This window comes from Protopterus annectens, chromosome 4.part0, assembly GCF_019279795.1.
Source record: "Protopterus annectens isolate FY-2018-M chromosome 4.part0, PAN1.0, whole genome shotgun sequence".
Classification (NCBI taxonomy): Eukaryota; Metazoa; Chordata; order Ceratodontiformes; family Protopteridae; genus Protopterus; species Protopterus annectens.
In genome coordinates, this window is record NC_056733.1 from 1,065,441,729 (window position 1) to 1,065,466,871 (window position 25,143).

The following is a 25,143-nucleotide window of genomic DNA, read 5'->3' on the forward strand; positions in this document are numbered from 1 at the left end:
TAAACAAAACTTTAAAATGTATTGATCTAAAGTGAAATGCATACAGATAAAAGTTCTATCTTAACTTACTCTAGTTAAATAAATATATATTATATAAATAAAAAAGGCCATTTGGCTTGTCCTTAAAACTGCCAGAAGAAAACACATTAATCAGTGGGGAAAGCATTAAGCCAGTCTTTACATTAACAAAGACAGAAAAAATATTAACAAGTGTACAAACATGTTGGATAACAGTGCTGAAGGGAGCAATATGTCATACATATAATACAGTACAAAATTAATTTACACATGCATGGAGCAGACTTCTATTTCATCCATGATCTTGTGTACAAAATACGGGCAGCGATTTTCTTACAGACATGGGAAGTACCTTACGAGTACTGTCTGTTAGCATCATCCTACAAACCTGTAAGAAGTTGGTCAGGCTAAGTAATGGCTTCTATTCACTGTCCTGAAATAGTCTAAATTAAGATTCTCAAAAAACGAGTTTGGACATCTAAATCCATCCTTGCAGAGAAATGTCAGTGTCCAGCTGCTTGCTGCAGTCCAATAAGATGTGCTAACTTATCACAGCTATCGAGCTTCAATGATTCGGCCTTCTGTCTTAGTCTCTCATCCCTATAGAGTCGTGCTAAATTTGTCAGATCTGCCTCTGAAAGAAAGCAAAGGATCGATAAATATACAAGTGCTATCAAATACATGTAAAAAGTTTTGTATTGCTTTACGGTAGTAATTTATAGTCCGCAAGACAGGAAGATTACAAGAATTTTTCAGCATTGCCCATGATGGAATTATAAACCAGGTTTATTACTAAAGTCAATGACATATAACACAACAATACACTGGGGAAATATCTATATTTTCTAAAAAGTATCACTATTTTTCACATTTAACAGAATAACTATAATCCTAAATTTCAATCAGCATCAAGCAATTGCAGTGAATATTAGCATCTGGCAGACACCATGCCAGTGCATAAATGCAGATTAAATCCCTACTGTAAAATTATGACAGGAGCAGTGCAGCAAGTATTCATATTTTATACCTGTAGATATATCTCTATACAAGTACGCACAAGCACACGTACACACACAAAGATGTACACATACAGAGTGGAGACTTGCTCATGTCCAGTAGGAGCCTAATCAGCCGCAGTGTACTTTTGTTAATGCAGAGTTAGAGTGCCTTTTTACTACACATAACTGAACACGGATAGCACACTGATGCACAGATTAGTGTTATTGCTTTACAGCACTTGGTCCTTCATGTCATTTTTCAGTTGGGATGGCGTCTCTGTATAGTTTAACATCTTCTCTATGCCCAAGTATCTTTTTACTAGCTAGTTTTGTACTGCATCTCAAAGACGTATGCGAGCTAATGCTCCAAAAATGACCAGAGGCAAGTGAGAGGGTGTTTACATATCCTGTGATGAGCAGTATCCCCATCAAGGATTAATTTCTGAATATTGTACCTACTGAGTGCCAAGATGGGCTTTGACTCCTATGAGACCTTTAACTGTATTAGATGGTTAATCAAAGAATTAATGACTTAACATGTCATACCCAGTATAGCTATTATATGAGGTGAAAAGCACAGTGCAGGATGTACATCCAGGACATCATCCTCACTGCTCAGTGTTGTAGCAGCTGCACATGCTTCTAGTTACCATATTAAAACACTTACCAATACATTTTCCATGCACTGTTAACTGCTACTGCTAGTAACAGACACAGAATCAGAAACATGCTGTTTTGTTGTTCAAGGACAACATCAATTTATTCTGGGGACAGACCTGCAAAGAAAATCTTATATCTGCACTTCAGATGGTGTAAAATCATGAATAAATTAACAGCAGAGTGGGGCACTTCATCTTTGGCTCATGCACTTAAAAATGTTCTCACTACAGACCCTCAGTGGATGTCTAAATACAGTTTAGAAAGTTGCACACACTGACACTAATGGAGAAAACAAGGCAGAATAATTTATCAGGTATCCCCAGTGCCACCCAAACGTCTGCAATAAACTTTCCTTGCATGTTAAGTAGAACCTTGACAATTGGATAGGTATCCACAAATTGTCTCCAGGATTGATGGGCAAGGCCCTCGTAAAGAGAGGGGGGGAACGGGTGCAGCCTGAGAGTACTGTCAAGGAGTGAATGGTCATAAAACTCAATAGCCCAGGACTATGTATGAATCAGTGTTTTCTGTCTGTAAAGTACAACCATGGATGTCCTACACCTGCAATATGCTGTAAAAGGCATCAGATGATAATGCAATACAAACATGCCAGGGTATCAGTCTTGGAGATTCATTTTGCTTTGACAGTAGTCGTGGGTCAAAGCTATTTTGCTAGAAAATATTATGAAGGGCATTAGAAATACATAAGCAAATACCATTAAAATCTGTCAAATATTTTTGTTTAGCAATACCATAATCCTACAGCTTAAAAGAAATGGTCACAATTAAAATTCATTCCTCAGTGTAGATAATCTCTGCGTACTGATTCATCCTGCTTTGTGGCACCACAGTAGCAAAACCTGAATGACAGTTGCTACTTTTGATGAATAATTTGAAAAGTATCTGCCCCACCTCAGGCCTAAATCAGATGTCAAAGGGCCATCTCCCACTGTTACCAACAATATTACCAATACCACCACCCAAACCAAAACTCAAAAATATTTTTAATGTTAAAACAAAATTTTAGCAACAGCTAGATCAAAAGGATATACGGTTTATTAACCAAGGCTAGTCAAAATAAATTCTGCAGATAACATTCTCCTCGATTCACACAATACTTGCAGCTGACTGCAAACAAACCTGCAAAATCTCCTCAGAACTATGCAACTCGCCTACTACAAATAAACTCCCAAGAAAAACTTCTACACCACATATAACCACTTTACAAGGGATGCTGCCCAAAGACAAAGCTAACATTAATCCTAATGCCACTGAACAAGAATACTTACGGCTACCGCTAGATTCCTTCTTATGCTTTGAAACGTATACAGATAAGATCACATCCGGGTACTTTCACAACCCAAATTACTTTGCAAACATCACATCGCTTACTCTGCTGCTAAGATCTCTACAGCCAAAAATGTCCGTTTTCCCAGGCAAGAATATGAACTCCCCTCTACAGTGTTTCCAGCTCTGCATATAGCACACACAAATTCAAACTGCTGAAAATAACATGCAGATTTGACTTACTTGCTCACCCTCAAAAACACCACTGTGATGTTTTAAAGGGACTCAGTTGGCTTCCAGTACCTTCTAAGGCCTTGCTGTTACTAAGTACTTTGAAGTCGTAAAAACAGGGTTACTGCTCTCCACTAGACAGCAAACCTATCATCTAAGAAACATCCAGGAAGTTAACATAATTTCAGCCAGATCACCATTGAAAACTGCCAACAGTGAAAGAGCCTTTTCAAGATAATGTCACACAACTTATCACCTGCCAATAGAAGTTACAAACGTCCAAGAACCAAAGCATTTCAAACTTTGTAAAAGAACATTTAAAGAGGGAGGCTAACAGAACTTGCTTACAAGATTATGGACAATATATAACACAGGCTTAACTGTCACTTGACTATAAAGTAAGCACTTCACTGTAAACAACTGTTGTATCTATTTCTCAAAATGCACTTTGCAGTCTTGAACATAATGCTTGCTTTCTTCTGTTAATTTTCTACTTCAAGATAATTTGCATTTCTGTGAAAAGGTTTTAACTACTCCTATAGGCTTGAGTTGTGACCAAAAAGGGTTAGTAGACCAGTTCACTTTCACACTTAAATGGAACTAAATCATTCTTGGACTGTTTGACTTTTGTTTGCCATTCACAAAGTTTCACTTGCACACTCAACAAGCACTGACATCAGTGGATCATCTCCTGGTGCTCTTCTCTCATTACTCACAGAAGGGTCTGTGGCCCCCAATCTCTGCTATGGACTGCAGTTCTAGTCATGAAGCCTCCTCACAGACTAGGCATGCTGGGAAAAAGTCACATTCACACCTCCCCACCTGAGTCAGTAAGGGCTGGGTCCACTAATCAATTCCAGACTTCCTGGGTGACAGTCAGGTCTCCATCCCTCTCTGCCATGTAACCAGATGTGTACGTTAAAGGTCACAGTCAATGAGGATGTGCTGAAGCAGTTTTCCAAAGCAGAGAGCAGACTGAAACTCTATGCTAGCTGTTAAAGACTAGGAGAAGTGGTGTACTACTTCCATGGTCTGCCCTTCAGTAGCAAATTATAAAAGTTGCTTGCAAGGGTCTTGAAAAAGTGACAAGTTAATCTGATGATAAAAGTCTAGCCTACAATGCAAGTGTACTGCAAATTAGAAGTCAGTCATTCTTGGTTGCAGAAGATGATACAGTGACAATTATACTAGAAGTCAATGACAGATGCCTTAGAAACTTGGGTCTTTAAAATAAAATATCCGTGACTGAGAAATCTATCCACATTCCGTACCCCAACTCAATTAGACTAGAAAGGTGCCACTTGCTGAGGACTAAGATGACAGCTATGAAGACAGATAAAGTTAGGGAGATGGAATATGCTTGCCTGAGCCCACTTCAGATGTTAATGGGTCTATCTTTAAGCCACAGTACAGAGTATTGGAAGTCTCACGACTTTAAGAATTTGGTACAGCAGCTACGTTTTACTGATATCTTCCCATGACCGACTGAAACAAAGTGCTTTGCATGGTACTTATTCCATTTATCAATCCTCTAACCCCTTCTCCCATTTTTTGCACATGGGTCTGGGTGTCACTTCCAACAGTGACAATCATCTAGAGCCAAAGTTTACACCACCGGATAGCTATCCCTGCCGTGGTACTTCATCCATACCACTCACTCGCACACACACTTGCACCTACGGCCAATTTAGACTCTCCAATCCACCTATTGGATGTATTTGGAATGTGGAAGGAAGTCAGAGGAAACCCACGTGAGGACATGCAGACTCCGCACAGAAGGCAATCCAGTTGATAATCGAAGCGGAGAACTTCATGCTGTGAGGCGACAATGCTAACTGCTGCACCTCTGCGGCCACCGATTCCACCCCCCCCCCAAATTAATTTCTTATATCTGGATGTTTCATTAAATATTAAAGATGCCAATTTAGAAGACTGCATATGAGATTCGCACTGCAGCGTGGAGTAAGCTGTCCCCTGAGAAACCTCCACATACTGACTTGGCTCCTTTCTAGAGTCAATAACAATGGTGGCCCTCCTAATTTCCAGGCACTGGGTCAGCATTCTAAATTCAGAAAATGAGACTGAATACCAGCTCCTTACCTTCTCTAAAAGAATCAACTGACATCTCGCCTGATCCTGGAGAGACCATTTCCTAATCAACAGAGAATCAGCAAGGGATTTCCTTAAATATGTTCCTCAAAAAACATGCAGTAGTGGCGTCTGTCACAGAACTTCCTCAAAGCATTTCATAGGTTCATACTAGGCTATCTGCCCTAGGGCATTTATAAGCCTAGCCAGAGTGTGTTTGGCTTTCGCCACCCATTTTAAATTAATTTTGCTATGCCCTTTTTCGAGGTTAGTATACTGTGCCTCTGTCTAACAGTGACACAGAAGTGATACCCGGGGTAAACCTACAATCTCCCATCCACGCATCAAGATTCCTCTTGAAGAGAGTCAATGAGGGACTCTGCCTAATCTGGACTGGGATTTTATTCCAGAGTGAAGGGAACCTCTGGGTTATGAATCTGTCCCTCCAGCATGTCCTATTTATTTCAGTGCTAAGGTTCAAGTCTCTCGAGCGCGTAGCTCAATGGGATTTGGATTTTCTGAGGTGCAGCATGTCCATTAATTCCGGGTTGGACATGGCTTTATACATCAGGCACAGATCGCCTATGAGCAGGCGGTATGCCACTGAGTAGAGCTGGAGATTCTTTAACCGGGCAGCATATGGCATCTGTTTGAGCCCTTTGATCCTCTTGGTGAGGTACTTTTGGGGTCTTTCCAGTTGCTGCAGGTGTCTGGTAAGGTACATCCCAAAAGGGGCATTGTACTCAATTATGGGCCTGACGAGGGATGAGTAAAGAGGCACGATGACCTCCCCTGATCTAGATGTGAATCCCTTCATGATTAGGAGGGCTATATAAAATGTTTTTCTAACCACTTTGGCCACGTGGTTGTCAAATGAGAGATTGCTATCAACTTGGGTCCCCAGGTGCCTAATTACTTCTTCAGCACTTAATGGATTACCACCTATGTGGTAATTTGTGGGCGCTTTGTTTTTGCCAGAGGGGATGACTATACACTTTTTGGCGTTTAGCTTGAGGCCATGGCTCTGGCACCAGTTGTCTATTTCTATGAGGCCCTTTTGGTGGATGCTTGTGTCAACTGGAGAGTCGATTATGGCGCCCAGTTTGCAGTCATCTGCAAACTTGGTCAGCCACAGTCCATCCATGTTGGCCTGTACCTCCGAGAAATATATACCGAACAAGAGAGGTCCCAGGACTGAGCCTTGTGGGACGCCACTTGTAACTGGTTTGGAGTCTGACATGGCTCAGCAATTCTAACCATGTGGGTTCTGTCCTTGAGCCAGTTTGCAACCCATCTAGTGACATAGGGGTTTATATTTAAGCTGGTGAGCTTATCTATAATGCCCGAGTGGGGTTATGTATCGAAGGCTTTTGCGAGGTCCAGGTAGGCTGTGTGGACCACCTTCCCCTCGTCAATGGCCTTGGTGATGGTTTCAAAGAAATCGACCAGGTTTAAGAGGCAGAATCTGCCCTTAACAAAGCCGAACTGGGTAGGATCCAGTGTCTGTAGGTCCCCAATATCTTTATTTATGAGGTCCATGATGATCCTTTCCATAGCTTTGCAGATCAAGCTAGCCAGGCTTATGGGGCGATAGTTTCCAGGATCCGTTGAGGCACCACCTTTGTGGAGAGGGACCACTGTTGCTGTACCCCACTCCTTGGGTACATATCCTGTAGTAAGGCTGAGATTGAACAGTAGCTTTATGTTTGGGGTTAGCTCTTCTTGGAGTTCATGTAGGACGCAGCCTGGGACACCGTCTGGTCCCATTGATGCTGTGTTTTTTGCTTTGGAGAGGGCAGCTCTTACCTGAGCATCTGAGATGTCAGGGGGGGCAGCACTCTGCTAGGATAGATATTTGCCCTTTTGGTGGGGAGAGGGGGAGAAGTTTGCGCTGAACCTGTCAGCTAGGATGTTGGCAATGTCTATGGGTTCTGTGTATTTTTTGTCATTTTGGACTAATTCTGAGCATATCTGGGAATTCCCACCCAGGTTCCTAACATAACTAAAGAAAGCCTTGTGATTATCCTTAGTGTCCTGTGCAATTGTTCTCTTGAAGCTGGCCTTAGACGATTTTATGAGTGTCCGTAGTTTTTTGCTAATACTGATCAGAGATGCCTTCCCTTTTTGGATTTTGCTCTATCATGTAGTAGCTTCCTCCTCCTATTGTACAGTTTGTTGATGGCTGGGGTCCACCAGACAGGACGTCTACCTTTGGAGGGTTGGGTCTTGGTTTTATTTGGGATTGCATGATCCATGCATTCCTGAAGGTGTTCATAGAATGCGTTTATAAAGGATTCTGCAGTCTGGGCCGTATTTTCCACAGGCCCGGGGGCTTTGAAGTATTCCACCTCGGTTTTGAGGAGTGTGAAACATGCTTTAGAAAAGTTTTTCACTGTGGTTTTCTGGGCAGGGGGTGAGGTCGGGATGTGAATATCCAGTGAGATTAGTTTATGGTCTGATCTTACCGGTGAGGGATACATTTCTGGTCTGGAGCATAGAGTCCCCATGTTGGTGATGATCAGGTCCAGTATGTTTTCCCCTCTTGTGGGAGTGGTAACAAGTTGTTCCATAGCATTTGAGTTTATAAATTCTAGGAACCTTTGGGTTAGGGTGTTGGAGCTAGAGTAATGCTCCCAGTCTATGTTTGGGTAGTTGAAGTCGCCCAATATAATGGTGTTTGGAGAGACCTTCATATTTTCCAGTGTTCTCAGGAAGGCCGAGTGGGGTGCCTGGGTTTGGGAGGGTTGTCTGTAACAGGCTATAAACTGGAAGGCAGTTTTACCCACTGTTAGTTGCACATGGATAGTCTCTGATGCTTCGTGCTGTGCCACCAACCTGGAGGTGTGGGTATCTTTGACGAATATTGATACTCCCCTTCCTTTTGTGGTTCGGTCCAAGTTTTGGGGCTGAAAAGCATGGTATGAGGTATAACCTGGTAGTGCTGGGCTGCTCCCGGAAGCCTTGAACCAGGTTTCTGTTACTGCACAGATATCGATGTATTCCACGCTAAGGAGAGTTTCGAGTGCGTGCATCTTGAGGTTTAGACTTCTGGCGTTGAGTAGCATTGCTCTTAGTTTCTTATCCCTTGTGATACCTATGGAGGTGGGTTTGTCTTTTGAGCCTTGCCTAAAAAAGGCACTATGGGGGTAGCAAGAGCCTTTGCCAATATCCGAAAGCCCAGGGGTGACAGGTGCAAGCTGTCCCTAGCGAAGCATCGTGGCTTGTCAAGCATGTCATCCCAGGCTGACAGGCATTGGATCCCCTTTGAATGACACCAATACTTAAGCCAATTGTTGAAATTGATCATCTTGTCTTCATATTGTGGCATCATTCCTGGTGAGGGTAAGATGCTACTCAAGGTCAGGGTCATACCAGCCTGGGCTACATGCTCAGAGAGCTCCTCTATGTCTCTTTTCATGTAGTCCAGGGAGGTATGTCTCAGGTCATTCACACCAGCATGGACAATAACGGAGTCATATTTGTACTTGCCTTGGATTGACCTGAGTGCTTGTGTTACGTGGCGGACCCTAGCGCCTGACAGGCAGCTCACCGTGACCTTCTCCTTGTTCAGCCTGGTGAGCGGGACGTCAGTGTACCTGACGATAGAGTCACCTATTACAAGTGTATCAGGTGTGTTGTTTAGCCTTAAGGGCTGTGACTGTTCGGCACCCTGGCTTTGTGAGCTATGTGTTGCACGGGTTTTGTTTTGGGGTAGTGGTTGCTTGGGTGTCTGCTTTGGAGGTCTCTGATGCTTAGGCAGATTTTTATTTAGAGCCTCTGAGTATGTTTTTGTGTGTTTATGTGTTTGGTTTGCTGTCGTGGTAGGTCTATGTGAGACTGGAATTGTAGTGAGCGTGGTTTCCCTCTCCTCCTGACTGGTTACGCCAGTACTGAGTTGAGAGAGCTTAGCCTCCAGTTTGGCTAAATGGTTGCATCTCTCACATGTGTTGGAATTTGTTGGGAGGAGGAGAGGGTTGTCTGTGTACATGAGACAGTTGTAACATTGCCTAAAGATTCCCAGATTCACCAGCTGGACCAGAGAGGAGATTGACAACTGACCTTTTGGCATGCTAGAATAGTATTGGGAATTCCTTTATAATTGAATAAAAGGGCCAATGGGGAACAAGGTACTCAAGGGGAGTTTATGAGGGTGTAGTGCTTTTCATTTTTTAGTGCTGACTTAGTGAGCAAGTGCCATGTAACTTAAATGCAAAAATGACAAACAGTAACTTTCTTTCAAGTTAAACAAGGAAATAAGTACAGTAAGCAATGCAGATATCACTAGGGATCCACAGAAGCACTGAAAAGCCACATTTTAGGTGGAATTAGCGTTTCAGGGAAATAACAAGCAAACAAACAACAAGCATACAAACAAAGCTAGATTCAGCAGGCCTGGATCTAGTCTATGCTACAGCAAACAAGGTGTAGCAATTTCAGTAAAAAACAGTTCAAATATGCAGGCACTATAAGCCTTTAACCAGAAATTCCCAGCTCAGAAGGGCAGAGTCCAGCCACTCCTCCCACAAGAGTGCAGACCATGAACCTTTTTAATGTAAAATAACTGGCCTGAAGCCCAAGTACTTAAACCAGAACTAATACACTTTTAGAATAACAGACACTGAGACCTCAATCAGCAGTTCCCAACTTAGAAGGATATAAGCTACCTGTTCCTGCCACAACAGTGCAGGCCACAAACCTTCATAATGTAAAACAACTGGTCTGAAGCCCAAGTGCTTAATCCAAAAGACTTAGAATGATAGCTACACTTTAATCAAGTTACTACCAAGCAGTAATAAATACAATTGAATACTTTAAAGAATGCCTGGATTAGTGCTCAAGTTATACAAATAAAGCTAGGTTCAGCAGGCCTGGATCTGGTCTATGCTACAGCAAACAAGGTGTACCAATTTCAGTAAGATGCAGCTCAAATATGCAGGCACTATAAGCCTTTAACCAGAAATTCCCAGCTCAGAAGGGCAGAGTCCAGCCTCTCCTCCCACAAGAGTGCAGACCATGAACCTTCTTAATGTAAAATAACTGGCCTGAAGCCCAAGTGCTTAAACCAGAATTAATACACTTTTAGAATAACAGACACTGAGCCCTCAATCAGCAGTTCCCAACTTAGAAGGATGTAAGCTACCTGTTCTGCCACTACAGTGCAGACCACAAACCTTCTTAATGTAAAACAACTGGTCTGAAGCCCAAGTGCTTAAACTAAAAGGCTTAGAATGAGTTACACCAAGCAGTAATAAATACAATTGAGTACTTTTAAGATGACGCAAAAGCAAAATAAAGTAGGAAGAAACACAAATACAGTAAAAGCAGATAATTTTTTTTCCTCCATCTATCTAGAATTTCTTCACTTTTGTTTAGAAATGTCAGGCTTTTATGAAATTAAAAAGAAAAAGGACCACAAGATCTAAAAATAACTTACCAATGAAGGACTACATAGAAGCTTGACTATGCTACACACAGTCTGTTACCTGGACTTGCCACCACTTGTTTGTGATTTACATTATGAGATTCTGCCCTTGAATGGCTGGCATAAGATGCTATCATGCCATACATAGTGAACAGTTTCCCATTGCAAGTTGTTTTCAATCATAGTATCATCTTCACCAAGCCAGTCTTACTGACAGTTACTAGATTCAGAAAGTGCTGAATGAATTATTGTCTTGAGCCATCTCATTCTGTCTCGCTCTCATTCATGGTCCGCTTTGGATACTAGACAGACTTGCTTGGACATGTTTCTCAAAGTATTCTTGAACAAATGCGTCTTTAAGGGATTTGGTGCTAAATTTTTGTGCATTTTCATTGGCTGCCTTCTGTGTTTCTCAACTATACTCTCAGCTTAGTAATGGACAAAGAAACAAAAGTTATGTACTTACCGTAGCAAAAGATCTGTGTTATCACTGACCAGATCTGACAACCTAAAGGTTGAACCAGACAAAAATGAGACTTCCTGAAGCTGTGGATCTCTGAGGCTCCGATTCCTCCCCTACCCATAACTCCCTAATTTCAAGTTTGCTGGTATATCCCTAAATATTATGACCATCCTATTACTAAAAAAACTAGTTGTTAATGTTCCCTAAACTATAGCAAGGGACCAACAAGGAAAATTCACAGACAGGGTCTTAGAAGAGGTTTGTCTGGTCACCAGAAGCGGTCAGTGATGATACTGGAAGGAGGAAGGAATGTTAAACCGGATGAAAATGAGACAACATAGATCTATCGTTATGGTAAGTACATAACCTTTGTGCCCAAGGTTGTCTAGTTTCATCATCGGATTCAACCTTTCGAGCAGATTCCCAAACTGAAGAATACCCAGATGGCATCAAGGAAGGACATCCCCAAGAATAGTGGAAAAAAAAGAATGTGATCTAGACTGTATGTCCAATTTGTAGAGATAAAAAGGTATAGACAGTGGACCATGTTGTTGTTGCTGCACAAATATCAGTGGAAACTCTCTTCATGAAGGTTGCAGAAGTAGCCACTGCTCTTGAAGAATGAGATTTTGGTTTTGTCTGTAAAGGTAAGCCCAGTTTAGAATAAACAAAGGAATGCATTTTGACAGCAATTTAGAAAGTATGCTTTATATGCTTTTACTCAATGTTGATTTAGAAAAGGATATAAATAGCTAATCTGACTTTGATATCATTGGTCTAATGCAAATAGAACCTGAGCTGCACATGAACATCCAGCAGGTGTAGCATATACTGAATCTGGGAAAAAGACTGGTAAGTTAATTGACTGACTTAGGTTTGTTTTAGACGTCACCTTTGGCAGAAAAGAAGAATTTGCTTTCAAGGCCACTCTGTCTTTATGAAAAGCGAGGTATGGTGGTTTGTAAGGATTACTGTTTGTAATTCAGAAATTCATGGTTTTCCATGAAAGAAACTTCAACTTTACTAAAGCTGCTGGTTCAAAGGGCGTTTGGATCAAGGTTCGAAGCATTAGTGATATCTCATAGAGGAAAGGAGTCTCTGATTGGAGGCCTGAGTAAGAAAGTGCCCTTGTGAAAGGCTTTGGAGACTAAGAGGCTATGGATGCATCATTATTGCCCTGTGTGAAAATTTGATAGGGCAGCCACGTGTACTTCAACAGTGGAGAAACTGAACCCTTTCTGATAAAGCTCTGACAAAAAGTCAGAGATCGATGGAAGGTGTGCAGAGAAATGATCTAGCCCTTTCAACAAGGCCCAAATAGAGAATTTATTCCACTTGCTTTGATGTATCTTTTTGGACTGTTTCTGAGAAGTAGAACTAATGTGGCTAACTGAAGACAATAGCCTGGCATCTCTGGCTATGGTTAGAATTGGAGAAACCATGTGGTCAACTCTGGGGCTTTTAGACTGGGTAGAAGAGATCCAGAGAGGTGACTCAGAAGACCTGGATTCAAATCAAAACCCATGGAGGGTGAATCAAATGAGGCCAAAGAAAGGTGAACCAAACCTGCCAGAGCCAAAATGTAGTAATGAGGACCACTCTGGTCTTGAACCTTCTGGCTTTCTGAATGAATTTTGTTGTAAAGGAGACCTGGGGGGCAATTGTGAACTAGAGCATCCCTTGGTGACTGTCCCTATCAAGGCAAAGTAACTGCTGCACTTGTTAGAATGCAACAAGGTTTGCCGCCAGCAACTGAAGATTTGTGCCACCACTTAGACGGACTACTCATCCACAGAACTGACCTGCTTAACTTATCCTCTAGTAGATTTGATTTCCCCAGGATGTGTGTTGCTGTCAGAAAATGATGGGAAGACATTGCCCACTGCCACACCCTCATGGCCTCCTGGCAAACTGGATACGATCATGCTCTCCCTTATTTCTTGATATAACAGACCACTGCCACATTGTCTCTGTCTGAATGGAAGTCACACCCTCTGGGAAGCAGTCCAGGAAAGCCTGCAACCCTAGGAAGACCGCTCTCATCTCCAAAATACTGATCTGAAGGTTGGCCTCCAGGGGTGACCAAGCACCTTGAACAGTCTTCCCCTCGAATGCCATCCCCCATCCCAGAAAGGAAGTGTCCTTCTTCCTTCTGTTACTGATGGAGAAGTTATCCACCATTTGATGTGATCTCTATGAACTTGTGTGAGGTGAATCTTGGTATGAAGGAGGTGAAGACTTTGAAGTGAAAGGACCCACTGTAGTATTCTCATGTGGTATCTTGCAAGGGGAAACTAAGGCAATCAGAGGTCATCAGACCTAGCAGATGAAGGATTAACTTTGCTTGAGGAAAGGGTTGCTAATGACCTGTGAGGCCAACAGGCATAAGGATAATACCCTGGTGTCTGGAAGCTTAGCAATTTGAAGGACCATTCTGAGGTGACACCAGATAAACTATGTTCATAGGTTCATACTAGGCTATCTGCCCTAGGACATTTATAAGCCTAGCCAGAATGTGTTTGGCTTTCGCCACCCATTTTAAATTAATTTTGCTATGCCCTTTTTCAAGGTTAGTATACTGTGCCTCTGTCTAACAGTGACACAGAAGTGATACCCGGGGTAAACCTACGATCTCCCATCCACTCATCAAGATTCCTCTTGAAGAGAGTCAATGAGGGACTCTGCCTAACCTGGACTGGAATTTTATTCCAGAGTGAAGGGAGCCTCTGGTTTATGAATCTGTCCCTCCAGCATGTCCTATTTATTTCAGTGCTGAGGTTCAAGTCTCGAGCGTAGCTCAATGGGATTTGGATTTTCTGAGGTGCAGCATGTCCATTAATTCCGGGTTGGACATGGCTTTATACGTCAGGCACAGATCGCCTCTGAGCAGGCTGTATGTCACTGAGTAGAGCTGGAGTTTCTTTAACCAGGCAGCATATGGCATCTGTTTGAGCCCTTTGATCCTCTTGGTGAGGTACTTTTGGGGTCTTTCCAGTTGCTGCAGGTGTCTGGTAAGGTACATCCCAAAAGGGGCATTGTACTCAATTATGGGCCTAATGAAGGATGAGTAAAGAGGCACGATGACCTCCCCTGATCTAGATGTGAATCCCTTCATGATTAGGTGGGCTATATAAAATGTTTTTCTAACCACTTTGGCAACGTGGTTGTCAAATGAGAGATTGCTATCAACTTGGGTCCCCGGATCCCTAATTACTTCTTCTGTACCTAATAAGACTACCACCTATGTGGTAATTTGTGGGCACTTTGTTTTTGCCAAAGGGGATAACTAACACTTTTTGGCATTTAGCTTGAGGCCATGGCTCTGGCACCAGTTGTCTGTTTCTATGAGGCCCTTTTGGAGGATGCTTGTGTCGGCTGGAGAGTCTATGGCGCCCAGTTTGCAGTCATCTGCGAACTTGGTCAGCCACAGTCCTTCCGTGTTGCCTGTACCTCCAAGAAATATATACCGAACAAGAGAGGACCCAGGACTGAGCCTTGTGGGACACCACTTGTAACTGGTTTGTAGTCTGACACGGATCCAGCAATTCTAACCATGTGGGTTCTGTCCTTGAGCCAAGTTTGCAACCCATCTAGTGACATAGGGGTTTATATTTAAGCTGGTGAGCTTATCTATAATGTCCGAGTGGGGTATTGTATCGAAGGCTTTTGCGAGGTCCAAGAAGGCTGTGTGGACCACCTTCCCCTCGTCAATGGCCTTGGTGACGTTTCGACCAGGTTTAAGAGGCAGGATCTGCCCTTAAACAAATATACTGATTGGGTGACAGATGACCTTTGTTCTGATTGACTATAATCCACAATTGCTGTACAAGTTAGAGCAAAAGGTCCAAGTGTTGAACCAATAGATCCCCGGAAGTAGTGGTAAGGAGCCAGTCATCTAGATATGGGAACACCTGGCTCCCTTGCAGTTAGAAATGAGCTACTGCTACTACTGCCATAACTTTTGCGATCACCGGGGGGCAGTGGTGAGACTGAATCTGCTCTGAACTGAAAATCATGGATTCTCAGATGGAAACAAAGAATTTTCTGTATAGTCCCTGTATCTTTAGGTGATAGGAGGCATCCTGGAAATCTACACAGCACATCGAATTATCCTTCCTCCAAATAGATGATATGGACTATACCATGAACATGTGGAACTTTTGTCATATAAACTGATTGAGAGGGCTGGAAGTCCAAAATTAGCCCAAGGTCCCCTGTCAGATTTGAGTGGCTGGTGGATCAGACTTCTTTGGAGTCTGAGGTGCTGGACCTGAAGGGACTATCAGATCCAAAGGCCTTTTTCTACTCTCTTCTCCTTAGATCTTTCTCATTCTTTACACTTTTCTCTCTCCTTTTCGTTCTTCATGTCCACTTTCTGACCACGGGAGCTGAAGCTGGTCTAGAAGGATTAGATGTTGAAGGATGAAAAGACCCTGACTGAGGGGGGGGAGCAAATCTTTTAAAATGAACTTGTCTTTATAGCCCTGAATCGCCCTTGGTCTGAAAAAGGGACAAATGTCACTATTTAATCAAGGTGGCCATAGCCCAAACAAACACAGAGATTGTGGGTCTTGAGATGACATTTTGTGTCCACAAGCCGTGCACTTAAAAGTCTTGGGTTTTGTCACACATTGGTGTAAACCACCACCTGTACAAAAATTCAGTTTTCTTCTAAGACTACAGTGAATAAGTATTGTAAAGAATTTACATGTATTGTATTCTAACATTAGGTAATTAGATGATTTTCTAATAAATCAAGAAAACCTACACACACAGCACACTTTGAAAATCTTATAAATATCAGCTATTACTTAAAAGCTACTCAAATACTATAAATCTACCTACCATAAAGTACAGTTTTGTACCTACCATAAATGTAGATGTCAGATAGGTATGCATCTGCAGTCATAACATATGGGTTGTCCTGCCTCAGGCAGCCCTTTGGTCGGCCGGATTCCAAAGTCTGGGTCTGGCCTCGGCTGATGTCGCACTTTCCCCGATGTCAGAGCGTCTGGGGTATAAAAGCATCAGCCGATGCCATTTTCCTCAGTTTTTCTTGCCCCAGATGCCAGGTGCCCTCTAGGAAGGCTAAATTTGGATAGATGTTGAAAATTTCCAAACATTTACAATTTATATACATGTATAAACAAACAAATACACCATAATAGATTCCCCCAGCTAGCTAAAAGAGGGGTGAGAATACCACAGAGGGGAAGGAGGGAGGGTAATCCTGACTGCAGATGCATACCTATCGGACATCTACATTTATGGTAGGTACAAAACTGTACTATGTCCTTCAAGGATGCATCTGCAGTCATAACATATGGGTAGAATACCATAGCCAATCTGGGGGAGGAGGTACTAAGAAAAGGATGGTGTAGTTAAGATACCCTGCAGGACTGCAGTTGCAAACCCTGCTCTGGATCTAGAGTATAAAGGTAGATTGTAATGCTTGGCAAATGTATGCACGGAGCTCAAGTAGCAGCTTCTAAAATGTCCTTGGTTGCCACCCCCCGTAGGAAGGCTGTAGTAGTGGCCGTGGCCCTTGTTGAGTGAGGCCTGATATTTTCAGGAACCGTCTTTCCATGAAAGGAGTAGCAAAATCGAATGCAATTTCCTATCTATTTTGAAATTGTCTGTTTGGAAATTGCTCTTCCTTGCACCCCAGTTGCATATGCTACAAAATATTTGGTCAGTTTTTCTGCTAGTTTTTGTTCTGTCCAAGTAGTAGCGTAGTTGTCCGTGTATATCCAGGGTGTGCAAAAGTTTTTCCCCTCTATTCTGTGGATTAGGGAAGAACGTAGGCAAGTGAATAGCTTGGTTCAAGGATACCCTAGATACCACCTTTGGCATAAAAGTAGGATTGGTTCTTAGGGACACCCTGTCCTGGTGGAAAATAAGAAAAGGCTGCACTGCCATTAATGCTTGTAACTCAGACACTCTTCTTGCTGAAGTGATTGCCAGAAGGAATGCGGTTTTCCAAGATAGAAACTGTAGATCCGCTGATGCTGCTGGTTCAAAAGGGGGTAGTGTCAGTTTCTCCAGCACAAAGTTGAGATCCCAGGCAGGTAGAGGGGGTCTTCTTGGAGGTTTAATATTTCTGATCCCTCTCAGAAATTGTCTGAGGAGAGGGTGTGAGAAGATAGGTGGATCCACATTGTATTCTGCTGAAATTGCTGAAGCATGAATCTTAATGGAAGAATACGACAGGCCATTGTGGAACAATTCTGCTAAGTATTCTAGGATATTTGTTATGTTTGCCACTGTGACATCTGAGCCTTTTGATGTGCTCCAAATGAGAAATCTCTTCCATTTAGCTCAGTATGTCTTCCTTGTGGAAGGCCTGCGAGCCTCCAGGATAATGTCCTTCACCCTCTGAGATAAAACAGTTTGATTGGGATTTAAGGAATTTTCCAGGCAGTTAGCTGCAATGTTTTCAAGTTGGGATGCAGGGTCTTGAAATTGTTCTGCGTCAGAAGAAGAGGCCATAGAGGGAGACGCCATGATTTTGCCTGAGACATGCTTCTCAATAATGGATACCAGTGTTGTCTTGGCCAGTCTGGAGCTATTAGTATCACTTTTGGCTGTTCCTCCCTGATCTTCAGTAGAATCTTGTACATCAATGGGAGAAGGCATATACTGTTAGGGCTTTCCAGCTGAAAGAGAGAGTCCACCCTCCAAGCTTGTGGGTGGTATGTCCTTGAGCAGAATGTCTTCAGTTGATGGTTGAGTGGGGAGGCGAACAAATCTATCTCCGGCATTCCCCATGTCTTTGCTATGAGTTGGAAGATGTCTGGGTGCAGCATCCATTCGTGTGCATCCATGGTAGTTCTGCTTAAGCTGTCCACCAGTGCATTTTCTTTCCGTGGCACGAATTGGGACTGTAGCTGGATATTGAGATTCAGGCATAGTTCCCACAGATTCATAGCCATTTGGCATAGAGGGTAAGAATGTGTTCCTCCCTGCTTGTTTATGTACCACATGACCGTGGTGTTGTCTGTCCTTATTAGCAGGTGTCCTTGTTGGAGGAAGGGTTTGAAAGCCTCGATTGCATGCCTTACTGCCAGCATTTCCTTTTGGTTTATGTGCATGCTTAGCTGTCCTTCAGGCCATAGGCCTTGGACACATTTGCCCTCCATGTGTGCTCCCCATCCTCGGTCTGAGGCGTCCATAGTGATTGTCTGCCTTGGTTTTGGTTTGTTGAAAGGCAACCTTCTGTTGGACTGGCAGGCCTGAGCCCACCACAGGAATTCCTTTTGAAGGCATGGAATGATTGGTATTATGGTTTCTAAACTGTGACTGTGTTGAGACCATACACTCCTGTGGTACCATTGTAATTTCCTCATATGCAGCCTGGCATGCAGTATTAGAATTATGCAGGATGCCATGTAACCCAGGGCCTGCAGGATTTTCCTTGCAGTAAGCGGAGTTTGTCTTGTCAGAATCATGAAGTAATCTGGAAGTTGTTTTTGTTTTTCTTCTGTGAGAAAGGCCATTTGGGTGGTTGTGTCCAGATCTGCACCCAAAAAGGTTATCCTTTGGGATGGTACTAGTCTTGACTTTTGGATGTTGACTGTGTATCCCAAGGTCTGTAGCAGGTGTATGGCATAGGCCAAGTCCTTTATCAAATTTTTCTTGTTGTCCGCTTGTAGTAGGCAGTCGTCCAGGTATGGGTAAATTTGAATTTCCTGTAGTCTGCGATGTGCAATCACTGATGCCAGGCATTTCGTGAATACTCTGGGCGCAGTAGATAAGCCAAAGGGCAATGCTGAGAACTGATAATGCTCTGATCCTGCAAGAAATCTGAGGTGTCTTCTGCAACTTGGTCGAATAGGGACGTGCAGGTATGCCTCCTTGAGATCTAGAGTCACCAGCCAAGACTCCTTGCCCAACATGGGAAGAAGTTGCTGTAGGGTCAGCATTTTGAATTTTGGCACAATGAGATAAGTGTTCAATGCAGACAGGTCGAGAATAGGCCTCCATTGATTTTCCTTTCTTGGTACAAGGAATAGTCTGGAGTAAAATCCTTGGCCTTGTTCTGAACATGGTACCTTTTCTATAGCTTTCATCTGAAGTAAATTGCTGATTTGTTTTAAAACCTCTGCCCTCTGATTTGGTGGAAGGTTTGGCATTCCGCCTCTTTTTGGCAAAGTGTGGAAGTGGAACCTGTATCCTTTGTCTATTATCTGCAGTGTCCATGTATCCTTTGTGATATAATGCCAGTTTTTTGAGAATAAAGCCAGCTTTCCGCCCAAGGGTGCTTCCAGTTGATCCCTGGTAGGCGGAATCAGAGTTAAGTCATTGAGCCTGTCCTGGTGTAGTAGTAGTTGTTGTTGCTGTTGCACTACTTCTCTGGTTGGCAGGTTGCCACTGACTGCCTCTATAGGAGCCCTTCGATTGACCTCTGCCTCTGAGGCGCCTGTTCCTGCCTCTCTGGGCTTTGTCCGAGTCTGGAAAGGACCAATTCTTAGTAGGCCAGTTTCTGCTGAATCTTGGTGGTTGTACTTGCAGGAAATCTTTAACTGTTTGCACAGATTTTGCCTTTTCTTCAACCTTTTTTAAAATCTCCTGAGCAGAGGAGCCAAATAAATTTTGTTTCTCCATTGGAGCATCCAGGAGTTTAGCTTTAACATGGTCTGGCAAAGATTGTTCCTTCAGCCAGGCATGCCTTCGAATAACTGCCCCAGTCATAGCTGATCTAAATGAAGCCTCCAGTGCATCATAGCCACATTTTAAAAAATGATTACTAACCTGTTGTGAATTGTGCACCAAATCCTGAAGGGATTTACGGTCTAGGGGTTCAGGAGAAGAAAGTTTCTTATTCAGTTCATCTAACAAATACTCTTGGTACTGTATCATATGAAATTGACAGTTTAATGCCCTGACAGAAAGAGTTGCAGAAGTATACACCTTCTTTCCCCATCTCTCTAAAGCTCTAGACTCTCTTTCAGAGGGTAGAGGATTTTTGGCAGTAGCGGCTGCAACCCCTTTAGGGCCCTGAGAAATAGTTTCTGGGTCTGCAGAGTGGGCTTTATACAGATGGAAATGAGAATCCGGGACCCTGTAGTATCTGTCAGGCTTGGCAGGGGCCGGAGGGAGAGTATCAGGGGCCGTACTGACATCATTGTACACATCATCAATAACATTCAGAACAGGAGGTATAGCTAAGGGCCTATGTTGAGGCAAATGCAAAAAGGTCTTTAATCTTTTTCTAGAATCAGAGATATCCTGACCTTGCCATTGAAAATGCTCTCTCATGGAGTGCAGAGTCTCACCAAATGAAAACTCTTCAGGAAGGGAGGCCGAAGGGATAGATTCCTCAGCATCTGAATCCTCATAAGGCGAGTAAGCCCCTTCCTGGTGGTCTGACAATTCAGACCCATCCGTAGAATCATCTGAAGAGTGTGGATCAGATGGGTTAGTCCTGGGCCTTTTGTCCGGAGGAGGGTGAGAGGCCCTGTCTGGGTGAGGTTGTGAGCCCCTAATTAAGGAAATAAGGTCCTCAGCAAGGCTGAGGATCTGTGAACTTGAGGAAGGCCTCTGAGAGGCAGTTTTGGGAGGCAAAGCTTTAGATAGTTTGGCAGCCTTAGCCCTAGAGAAGGCCTTAATGGACATGGAAGCAGGGGGCCTAGCTGCCCCACGTGCAGGAGTAGAAATGTCCAAAGGTATGGTGTCGGACATTTCCTGAACACTGGTTTCGGTAGGAAGTTCTGTAGCCGATTCAGCCGGGGCCTCCCGGGCCTCGGTGGTCAGAAGAATGGTTTCGGAAGAACGAATTTCCGAGGACTCTGTTTCGGCCGAAACCGAGACACTCGCGGTAGGCCTAGCCGTGGTTTCAGCCAAAACCGCGGGCCGCGAGTGTCGGTCCTTTTCCTTGCGTTTTTTCACCATATGCGTAGTCGGAGTTTCCGACGGCATTTTATAAGCAAAAGCGGCTCCAAAAAATTCCTCTGCAAACTCCGACCGACGTCTAAGAGTTCGTCGGTTGAAGGAAGCACAGGCTAAACAGGATGATACGTCGTGGTCTGGGCCTAAGCAAGGAAGGCAATAGGAGTGGAAATCCTTATGAGGTATTTGTTTCCCACAAGTTAAACAATTATTTACTTTGTCTGACATCGGCTGAGGCAAGAAAGAGTCCCCAACGGGGTAATTAGCTTTTTTCGAAGTCTTCAGTAGCTGAATTCAATGGATCTGACTGTCCAGCACTTGCGAACAGCTTCTGCTTCGGGCACCGCGCGACAAGAAAGACTGAGGAAAATGGCGTCGGCTGATGCTTTTATACCCCAGACGCTCTGACGTCGGGGAAAGTGCGACATCAGCCGAGGCCAGACCCAGACTTTGGAATCCGGCCGACCGAAGGGCTGCCTGAGGCAGGACAACCCATATGTTATGACTGCAGATGCATCCTTGAAGGACATCTAGTAATGGGGTAAAGGAAGGTGAAACTTACATTATTAGAACTAGAATAAAGCTATCATGAGAAACTCAGTGCTCAGGAAAACACATCTGAAAGATCAGGCGGCAAACGAGATCTGAGGTACTGCAGTGGAAAGGAGGGAATTACAGATAGGGGAAACTCAGAGCCTCAGATCCACTGCTTTAGAAAAAGGCACCAATGTCAGATCCAACAACCCAAAGGTTGAAGTGGATGAAAATAGACAACACTGAATTCTATAATTGTCAAAGGAAATGATACAAAAATAAATGGGAGGTGTACCTCAAGAAAACACACTATCAGCTTTTTTTCCTGCTTCAGTTTTGATACTGGTGAAAAAAAACAGCAGAGAAAGGCAAGATTTAATAGTAAAAGACCACCTCCCTACACAAATAATCTGCTCTCTCTACCATGGAAGCATATATACTTTTAGTGCCCACATCTGGATAAATGAGTCACCTCAAGATCTATCAGTGAGCCATGTATGGCAACCATAAAACTGAGTGAGTATCACTACCAACTGTACAGGGGTACTACAGTGGTTACTCCAGTATAAATGCACATCTCAAAATAATATCATTAGAAGAAAAAGCATAAACTTAACATTCCAGAGGCTCTTCCTGACAAGTGGATCTACTGCTGCTTCCACTGGCTGACAAATTCAACTCACTTCAGTGACACTGTAAATGTGAGGACCTCAAGGTAACAATATCTGATAGGTGCAACACAGGTAGGCAGTCCATAGAATGAAATATGCAATCTAGAAAATATCTAGTGCAGAAAATGTCTGCAAGGGCAGATGACCTGTTTTGAGTCGGCTAATACAAACATAAGCAAGCAAGCATGACCCACGTTACATTTTCAGATCTTCTGTTTCTGGCCATTATTCTGTGTCCAGGAGATTGGTGAAAAGGTTAAAAACTCAGGATGACATGTAGCAACAGGTTGCAGTTGTACTTTAGGAAATTCTCAAAGGGGGAAAGGGAGCTAATACCAGCAACAGCATCTGAAGCATGGAGCAAAAATCTCTCAGTTGAAGAGTGTGCCTTGGAATCATTAGCGACTCGCTCCTTTTTTGTTTTGGCCAGCTAATTCATTCTCATTTTTAGTTATTTCCGTTTACTGGGAAAGTCTGACTGGGCAAAAAATACCACTTTCAGTGGAGGCCTGGGGAGAAAAGCTCCACAGAGTACAACATTGTAACAGTTCAACATTCATATTAGATAAATAGTATTTACAGTTCAATTGTCATTTAGAATACAAGTTGAGTAATTAATAAGCGGTACATATTATTGAAAAAAATTATAAGAAATACAAATTAGTTGAACTAGGATGTACAATAAAACAACTGAGACCAAAATATAGAATCTAAGTTGATTCCATGGTAGGTAAAGCAGAAGTAGACAAGTGAAAGGAGGAGGGAGGAGTCCTGGTGAGGGAACAAGGTGAGCGAGGAGCAAGAGTGGATTAAGATAAGAGAAATGTGCCTATCAGTCAGCTAAGCGGGATTAGTGCAGGAGCAAAGCCAGGAGTTAAGGTGTTCCCTCAGCAGTTGTTTGAAATTAGTAGTGTTGCTAGTATTGAGGATACTTTGAGGTATGTCATTCCAAGCTTTAGCTAGTTTGTATGGAGTACAGTGAATCTCTGTAGCAGTTATTAGACTTGGTTACTTTCAGAAGTAATTTATTAGATGAGCTTAATGTTCTGCTGCTGGAGTAGAGCACTACTACACTGCAAATGGATGGACAGCTATTTGGGTGATATAGAACAGAATGGGCAAGAGCTAGCTGATTAAAGGTTAAAAGGTTGGGGAAGTTCAATTTCAGTTGACGTGAAGTGCTTTGCACCAACATGAGTTCTAGCGGACTGGTTGGAAGCAAATCTGGCTACTTTATAAAAGCCAGATTCTAGTTTGTTTAGGTCACATTTTCATAAATTTGTGAAAATGGTGGAGGCATATAAGAAGGTTTGATAGTTCTACAGATGGCATGTCTGGTGGAATCCGTTAGAAAGGGTTTTATTCTGTATAGGGATCCTAGTTTGAAATGGACTGATGACTACGGCTAGGTGTTTATCAAATTTGAGACGCTTTATCAATGATGACCCCTAGTAGCTCTGTATGGTCTACAGGTTTGATGATGGTATTGTTTTAAGGATAAATGGTGAAGGTAGTAGGGACAATAGATTTTTGCTACTGGAGAAGACCATAAGTTTTGTTTTAGAAGGGTTACGCATTAGCTGTGAGTTGGAAAGGTACTTTTCTATGTCCGGAAATGATTGTTGGGTTTTATCAAGAATAGAAAAGGATGGAGCAGCGCATACAAGGGTGGAGTCAACAGCATATTGAACCATTTGTAGCATGTTGGATGGCTGTGCACAGACTATTTGTGAACATGGTGAAAAGTAGAGGACCAAGAATAGACCCTTGGGTTGCACAGAGACAGGTAAAGGATGTGATAACTCATAATTGCCATTTAACTGCCTGCTGACGTTGGTTAGGTAACTAATGAACCAGGTAAGGGTAGAATGGGAGAGGTTGAGGGAATCTAGTTCATAAATAAGTGTTTTATGGGAAAGTATCAAAGGCCTTGGATAGGTTGAGGAAAATGGAGGAGGTGAGCAAGCCATTGTTCCTGTGTTGGCTGATGGTGTTAATGAAACTAATACTACGCTTAGGCTGTTTTCAGGAGATGGTTAAGTTGGGTCTGAATGCATTTTTCCAGAATTTTTGCTACAAGGGAGAGAATGGCAATGGGTCTGTAATTAGAAAAATCTGTGGACATGCCCAAGCAATAGCACCTGTGGCAAGTTTAAAGTATTCGTTGGGCAGTTGGTCAGCACCAGGGGAAGTGTGTTTCAGTTTGGAGTTTTTTTATGTGGTAAGTTTGTATGGGTTGAATGTGAAGGGAGTTAAGGGGTTGTTTATAATGTAGTAGGTACAGTTATTTGAGAATTATTTATTTATTTATTTACAAGTGATAGTACAGAATTAACAAAATGATGGTTAAACTGGGTGGCTATGTTGTCGGAGTCTTTTTGGACTTGTGGTAGTTGCCTGACTTGGTTTGAGCAGTTGGTTTTTTTGGATCACCAGATTTTTTTTGGATTATTCTGGTGCCTTTTTTGTACTGTTGCATAGTAAAGTTTTTTTTGGTGTCTTTGACTTTTTTTTCTAGATTATGAAAACGCTGGTAGTTTTGGAGGGTGGTGTTTTTTTTTTTTTTTTAGAAGCCGATAGTTGTGTCATGCCTTGTCTCTCTGACTGAGGAGCTTTTTTGCATCAGAAGAAAGCCTAGGAATCTGTCTAGATTTAGTGAGTCTCTTCCTTAGGAGGGCTAGTCTACTTAAGATGGAGAGGAATGTACCGTTGGAAATACTGGACTGCTAGATCAAGGTGTAGACGTTTGAGGGGGGGACCAGCTGACTTGAAGTGTGATAAAAGTTTCGGGAGAAAAGTTAATTTTGTTGCAGACTAGTTTGTATAGGATGCCTCTGGGGGGGGCTGGAGTGCTGTTTTAGTAGAAAGGTAGGTAGATGATCA

At 42.9% G+C, this 25,143-nt stretch overlaps 1 protein-coding gene across 2 annotated transcripts in view; it reads right to left on the reverse strand.

Moving 5' to 3' along the window:
• Positions 1 to 5: 5 nt before the first annotated feature.
• DNAJC18 (DnaJ heat shock protein family (Hsp40) member C18) overlaps positions 6 to 25,143 on the reverse strand; it is a gene marked incomplete at its 3' end in the record, with an annotated part of 495,263 nt that continues 470,125 nt past the window's right edge. For both annotated transcript variants that reach the window (XM_044068998.1, XM_044068999.1), the window contains 1 exon segment: positions 6 to 652. In XM_044068998.1, the coding sequence (XP_043924933.1) occupies positions 522 to 652 (131 nt within the window).